Source organism: Phragmites australis, chromosome 3 (assembly GCF_958298935.1).
Source record: "Phragmites australis chromosome 3, lpPhrAust1.1, whole genome shotgun sequence".
In the NCBI taxonomy this organism is placed as follows: Eukaryota; Viridiplantae; Streptophyta; class Magnoliopsida; order Poales; family Poaceae; genus Phragmites; species Phragmites australis.
Genome location: NC_084923.1, coordinates 40,765,832 through 40,773,091, shown reverse-complemented (window position 1 = coordinate 40,773,091; position 7,260 = coordinate 40,765,832). Strand labels below are relative to the sequence as shown.

Below are 7,260 nucleotides of genomic sequence, written 5' to 3'. Positions count from 1 at the left end.
AAGATTATGTTTATTGTCAGTTTATGGTAACTGTTCATGTCATTACATTGGTTGAAGTGCTTTTCGCTGAATTAACTTAACTTATGGTTATTCCCTACTATTCAACTCAAAGCATTATCCTTGGATTTGGGATAGTATATACTCATATTGTGTAAGTCTTGCGAGTACCTTCGTACTCTGAGTGTTGTCCTTAAGTTGATGCAGGTAATGAAGAATTGGTTTACGATTACTTTTATCCTGCTGGTGCTGGAGATGGCCAGGAGTAGAGTTCCAATGTATGAGTTAGTCCTGGTGGTGCCTTATGGGCAATGGTGCCACTGGTCTTTTTTTTATTAATATCTTTGTGCTGTGTTTGAAAACTCCGATCTAAGTAGAAACTGGAACTTGGAACAAAGTCTATAATAGAAGTTAGAACTTTTGTACTCTATTCATATCTTGTGATTAAACTATGTTGTAAACGGTATATGTTGTGATCTTGAGCTTTGTTGAGCATATATTAGGACTGTCGGAATTACTTCCATTTTAATCGTCTTAATTGTCTATTAAGTTAGGTGTAATTTGGTCGGGTCTGACAGCTAGCCAGGCTTGAAAGTTGAATTATTGCAGTGAAAGTTTTACATTGTGCTGAAGAGATTCTCTGTCCTCCTTTTTTGGCATAAGATCAGGATGAGGTTTGGAAACTGAGCGCCTTTGTCAGTGTAGTGCGCCAACTCTCCTGGTATTTTATACCAATAGCCCCTGCATGCGTCGAAAGAGATCCCGAACAAAAAATACGATGGTGTCACGTCCCAAATCTGTAAACATGTCATTAACTATAATCATACATTATGAGCATCATGTTTAATTGTTAAGCATTATCGAGTGCATGTTATTTCTAATGGTGGTTTGATCATTGTTATGTGTCACGAAAATACCTAAGGTTAGAATTTTCTTTTGTATCAAAGTTTCATTTAGGCGTGGTGGGTAAATCCAATATAAATTGGGTTCATCTCATTTTGCATTCGCGGCACATAATTCATAGAATTTTTAGAGCACTAGAGCACCTCTTTGGGATAGTAAAATTGAGAGAAAAAGAATAAGATTTTCAGCTAAAATAATTCTTGCTTCTATACCAAATGAGCCCCACCAGCTGGCCCCACCACCTCCTTCTCTCCAGTGCTACAACAGCTCTTCTCCCTCTCTCTCACTCTCACCCACGTGCTCACTCTCCCTCTCCTCCCCAAACCGAGAAGTGTGCTGCTGATCTCCTCTTCCCCTCTCAAGCTCTCTCTCACTCTCCACTCAAAATCTGCCCTCAAGAAGCAAAAGCTAGGTATGTATGTCACACCACGGTGTTACCCACCTCTCTAGCTCTCCATCTGTTCAAGAAATTCTTGCATGCATGGAGTTTTGAAGGTTTTGCAAATCATTTTTCATCACCACTTTGTTCTAAAATTTCAGCAGCACCTTGTCTTCCCTTCTCCAAACTTTTTCTTTGATTCTTCCCTAAAGCGATGGCCACAAATCTTTGCAAAGCACCTTGGGCAAATCTCTTAGATTTTCCATGTGAGAATGCAAGAATTAGTTGTTATTTGGATGGGTTTTGTGAGCTGCAGTCGAGGATTGGCGAAGCATCGGCGTTCTTGAGGTTATTGAGATAGTGTGAGAAGTTTGGATGAGTTGAGGTAGTGATTTGAGCTTGTGGAGTGGGTAAAATAAGTCTAGAATTCATGCATTAGTGTGAAACATGCTTATCCTCAATTTAAAGAGACATGCAAGTCGAATCGATCGAATAATCGTCAAAAAACTCGTGTCCTGCTACAACCCAGAGGTTTCGGGTTAACCCAATCAATTTTTAACAAAGGACCCCCCACCTGGAGGTTCTAGTACCCGGAAGTTCTGAGTTCAACTGTTCATCAGATGTTTTTCTTTTTTCATTTACTTTGCTAATAGATTATAAATTTCATAGTTAATTCATACGAACTCAAAAAATCATGAGATCAATTGTGTTAGCTTCATATGAGTATAAAATATATGTTAAAAATATTGGAACTCCATAAACACTTGTTAATACCCTGATAAAGAGTAAATATCCTAAGTGTACTCTGTAGAGAGTATCTATCATAATTTGGACTATTTTCATTCACTAAGACATGTTAAATTTAGCATAATACGCTATTAGGCTAGTCTTTAGACGCATCGTACATGCTAACATTTGTTGTCGTCATCTTTGTATGGTTAGAGTCCATTTGCGCTATGATAAAAAACACTATCAGACAAGTACATGCACAAAATTACATCGAACAAAAAATTAAGAAAAAAAAATATTCTCGACAATCACACAAGTACTTGGACAATTTTACATCGAACCAAAACATATAAAATCAATTTTTTCATACATAAAATAAAATTTAAATTAATTTTCGCATTTACAAGATATTTTCGTTAAATGGAAAAGCGACACAATATTTTCGCGGAACCATATCGTAAAAACTTATTTGCGCACTACCATTCAGCGAAAATTCGATTTTTTTTCATTTTTGGATCACAAAAATATTTTTATTGTTCCGTAACGCGAAAACTTCTATTTTTGAAGAACGGTCGCACGACTTTTATTATTTTCGCTTTGCTTTTCGCTCAAGGTCACACAACAGGTAATATTTTTGAAATTTTGTGATTTCCCGTATTATTTCTGAAAGTGCCGTACAAAAAACTAATATTAAATTATCGTGGAAGCAGCGCTGTCGCTCAGTTGCCTGCACCTTGTGGCTCGAATTCTGATGCTGTTACAATGGGAAATCGGGGAACTGCTGCAACTAGCGACTGTGGCAGCACAGAGGGGCCATTTAGGTTACATATTGGGAGGATCCATGGAAAGATTGCCGCAAGAGCGTACAATTTCAGTAAAAAAAAAATGATTTCCAGATAAAAGTATTAGACCGGGAAATTATTCTCGTCTACCTTGCCAAAAAAAAATCTCTTCTACAAAATAAGGCATAAAAATTGCATAGCTTTCTAGAAGATTAGAACCATGTGTTATGCAGAAGCATTAAGAAAACTAGAATCCTGCCGCTGATACGCGTCCACGGAGCACCAGCAGGAATTCGAATCACGATCTGGGTGGGGATAGACAAGGATAAGATTCCAATCTAGCAGTAGCAGATTAATATTCGACGCGTGACCTCGCTCTCACATTTGGCAAATAGAAATGAGCCAAGAACTGAGCACTGAGCAGACCCAATACCCACTAACTCAAGTCATCAGCCAGTCAAACGCATACACTCTTCAAAACATCACACGCGTGTACAGGTGCAAAAGAAAATCTTTCACGTTCAGCTCAGCATCCACTGGTCTCCACCAACCACTTGCAGCAACTCAGAATATCCCACAACGACAGTAGCCAAATACAAATGAGGATACCTCAGGTGAATAAGATTTTGCGAGTTTTGAAACAATAGCAATAAGTTCAATAAAAACATTACATTATTCAAATGTCATCCAAGGATTATGCAGCCCTCAAGGTCTGAACCAAAACAAGGCCACACGATAATCGGCGACAAATGGTAAGGGAAAAAATACCTTTGAACTTGATAGACTATGTAACCACTTACACCATCAGTACATCAAGTATCAATATCTTAATGAACAAAATAAACACTAATAGGGAAAGGAAAGAATTCCGGCAAACAAGTCTTCTTTTTTTTAACAGGGTTAATTAACAAAATAGAGAACTTATGATTGATGAACTGATGCTGCCGGGGTGCGATTCTACCTGGGTTGGCGCTGGAACAACCCCAACCGAGGAACTTCACTCTTTAACCTACTGGAACATCAATAATGTATATGATTTACCTCCAAAATTAAAGAAAACCAATCTCTGAATCACCACCTTCAGCTATTCATCTTTGTTGGATACCTTAATTAACAGAAAAAGAATACCTCGAATTCATTAGATAAGAATAGTATCCTCACACCTTCCAGGCTCATTGCGCGTCTATGTTGCTAGACTACCAATCTGCTAATCAAGCTGCATCTGCTCGAGCAATGCTCCTATAACCGCAGCTTGGTCACGTCCATCCAACTGTGTGTTTAGACCAGAACCTTCGCCGTTGCTCATGCCAGGAGGCATTAGCGGTGAGGGTCCAACAGAGTTTATGGATTCAGCTGTAGTAACTTGCTTCTCTGGTGGAGATTCCTTAACCAATGTATGTACCCAAGAGAGATCAGGGTCATCGCCACCAGATCTCAGCTCAAAGGACGATGAGCGACGGAGCTTACCCAATTCTTCACCATTTACGCCCCAATCTGGTGTCCCTGAAGGAGATCCCCACTTGGACCATGATGAGCTTAGAGGGGAGCCAACAAGAGCTGATGCTCGTGCAGCACTAGGCCCAAGGTCACGAGAACTGAGACTCCTCATTGTCTGCTGTTGCTTCTCACGCTGGACAAGAGCAGCAGCCAGGTGGGAGTTCATTGGGGAACCTGATTCGACGCATCGAGGAGACATCCGGCCAGGGGAGGATATCCCAAGTGATGCTTGCAACAGAGATGAGTGTGAAGGCAACTGCTGGTTGTCCACAGCCTTTGGAGAGAAGACTCCTGTATTGATTGGTGAAAGCAGTGCTTGCTGCTGCTGCTGGAACTGATTCAGGATAGCAGCCTTGTGAGAAGGTGAAAACATAGCACCCTGATCAGCATTACTATACCTTGGGGATGGGGCCATCTCAGCAGAGAAGAGATCATCCAGGTTTGACGGATTCAGGGACTTTGTCCAAGCAGAATGGTTTCCTGTGGATGAACTGAGACGTGAATAGCACAGATCATTCATAAGCTGGGAATCAAGATCCTGCATCAGGGAGTAGTCATCAGCAGGCATATCCCTTGCACTAAGAGAGGTTCGAAGCCTGCTCGACTGAAGGCTGCTGCCTGGAAGGTGTAATGTTGGAACATTTGGCTGCTGCCAGCCCAATGAAGGGGGCATCCCATTGCCTGAAGGGGACATTGGTGGGGTAAACGGGGACATTACCGCCGAAACTGATGATGGGGAACCGGGCATTAAGCCCATTGCTGCCGCCATCTCCATTGCAGCCGTTGCTGAAGCCCTTGGGGATGGTACCGCCGATCCAGTGGAGACATATAGTGGGCGGAGCTCATCAGTTGCGTGGGCAAAGAAACAGACACGGCGGTTACAGCTTGTGCCATCCTTGCAAAGGCGAGTACGGTACTGTGCTGGATGGAGCCAGCACTCAAACACTCCATGAGCATACTCACACATGTCGCCGCGCCGGCACACGCCCTTTCTGAAGTCAGGGCATGGCACACAACTGTAGTGGTACTTGCGGGGGTCCCGGCGCCGAGCATTCTCTCCTGGGTGGACAAAGGGGCACTCAGTCCAGTCATGCGAGTATGCGCGCGAGCATGGCCGGATCTTGAACGAGTACATGCGGAATTCATCGGAAGCATAGATGCTGTTCTTGATATCTGGAAGGGATGGATCCACTGGATACTCCTTCTTCTCCGATGTCGCAACCCTAGGCAGGTCTGCAAACTTTGTCGTCATCATCACAGCAGCAGATGGAGACCGTGCATCCTCGGCAGTGGGGGATGATACTGGCGATGAGATCGAGTTAGTGGACCTTGTCACCACCCGGAGCATGCCATGCTCGGACTTCGGGCATCCAAGAAGATCTTGGAGGGCGAACTTGGCGTCAAACATCTTCGGTGGCACAAAGATCATATCAGCCGGACGGCGCCCGGAGTCATCCGTGGCGTCAGCGTCTGCCCCAGCCCCGAGCAGCAGCTTGACAGCCTCAACGGCCGTCCGTGAGCCACCAGAGGCGGCGCAGTGGAGGGCGGTGGTGCCGTCGGTGCCGCAGCGGCGGTTGACGTCGACGGACGGGAGGGACAGCAGCAGGCGGAGCGCGGCGAGGCTCCCGTAGGTGGCGGCGACCATCAGCGGGGTGCGGTGCTCAAGGACCTTACGGCGGCCGTACCAGAGGCCGGCCTCGTCTGCGGCGACCGGCGGCGCGCGCTCCAGCGCGCGGCGCAGTCCCTCCACGTCGTCGTCAGCGGCGAGATCGAGGAGTCCGGCGAAGGCGTCGTCCGTGTCGATGGTGAGATGTCTAGCCATCTCCGCGACCGCGGCCGCCGCATTCTTCCTGGGCGTGGCAGCCGCCGCTTCGCCGCCGTCGACGCCGGCCGCAGGGGGTGCGGAGATCGGCGTGCCGTTCATCATCGGGGCTCCTCGGATCGGAAGAACTGAAGCAACGGCGAGAAACAAAAACGCAAGAAAACCAGTCAAGAAACAGTCAAGCAAGTCCTAAGCAGCGCAAGAAATAGACTAAAAAACAACCAAATCGCAAGCAACGAGAGAAGCGAGATACCAAACCGTGCCAACAAAAATGGAAGCTAGAAAACCCACACCACAAATCCCGCAGGAACAACCACCTGAAATCTCCCAAAAAATTTAATCTTTGGCTAGATCGGGACTCGTCCACCAAGCTAAGCTCTCGAGCCGGCCAGAAAAGGCAAGAGAATATTACTCCCCAGCTACTCCGTCCAGCAGATCGGAGCAAGAAAACGGAAAGTCCAGAGCAGCCTACCTGTTCAGTATCACAGATGCGGCGAACCATCTCACCACGGCAGCGACCGAATCGCCCCGAAGATCTCCAGAATCCCCATGCGGAGGGGCCAAAACTGGAAAGAGAGAAAGATCGAGACGAAAGCTGTGAGCTTGCGCCGAAGCGACCGGGGGAGAGGCAAAGATAGGGCCGACCTATCTTCCGGTTCGCGATTGTTGGGGAGGGGAGAAGAAGAGAAGCTTGGGGTGTGCGCGAGGGAGGAGAGAGGAGCAGCAGTAAAAAGGGGAAAGTGAGCCGAGAGAAACAAGAGGGGAACGTGGGGGTTGTGGCTTTCGGGGTTCTCGCAGCAGCGCGCACACTCTCTTCCTCCCCCTCTCTCCTGCTTATCTGCGGCGGCAATTAACCGGAGGTAATTAAGCGGGATGGAAAAACGGATAAAGAGGGTTAAAACGGAGGCGTAGTGCGCAAATAAGGCTGGATTTTTTTAGAAAGCCATCTAGAATCTTTATTGATATTAAATAAGCATTACATCATTCATCAAATACGATAATATAAATGATTGATGTTTCTTAATCAAACATAAAATTGAAAAACCTTCACTCGACAGGCTAAATTATAAGCAACATAATTGCTTTCCTAAAACAATGTTCAACTATTATATGATTGAACCCACAAGTTAGAAATGAGTATTCTCATAAAT

General features: G+C 45.3%; 1 protein-coding gene across 2 annotated transcripts; it reads right to left on the bottom strand.

Moving 5' to 3' along the window:
• Positions 1-3,440: 3,440 nt before the first annotated feature.
• Positions 3,441-6,940, bottom strand: LOC133913089 (zinc finger CCCH domain-containing protein 24). Of its 2 annotated transcripts, none has more exons than XM_062356136.1 (2): positions 6,582-6,940; positions 3,441-6,237 (listed from the first exon to the last, which is right to left on the bottom strand). In XM_062356136.1, exon 2 carries the CDS (start codon positions 6,212-6,214, stop codon positions 3,998-4,000), a length of 2,217 nt encoding a protein of 738 aa, XP_062212120.1. In that variant the 5' UTR covers positions 6,215-6,237; positions 6,582-6,940; the 3' UTR covers positions 3,441-3,997. The 2 variants fall into 2 exon arrangements, with proteins under 2 accessions (XP_062212120.1, XP_062212121.1); XM_062356137.1 differs by lacking the exon at positions 6,582-6,940 and adding an exon at positions 6,363-6,575.
• Between the last annotated feature and the right edge of the window lie 320 nt (positions 6,941-7,260).

Excerpts from the sequence above, each read along its gene's own strand:
- LOC133913089 (XM_062356136.1), bottom strand. The coding sequence starts at position 6,214 with ATGATGAACGGCACGCCGATCTCCGCACCCCCTGCGGCCGGCGTCGAC.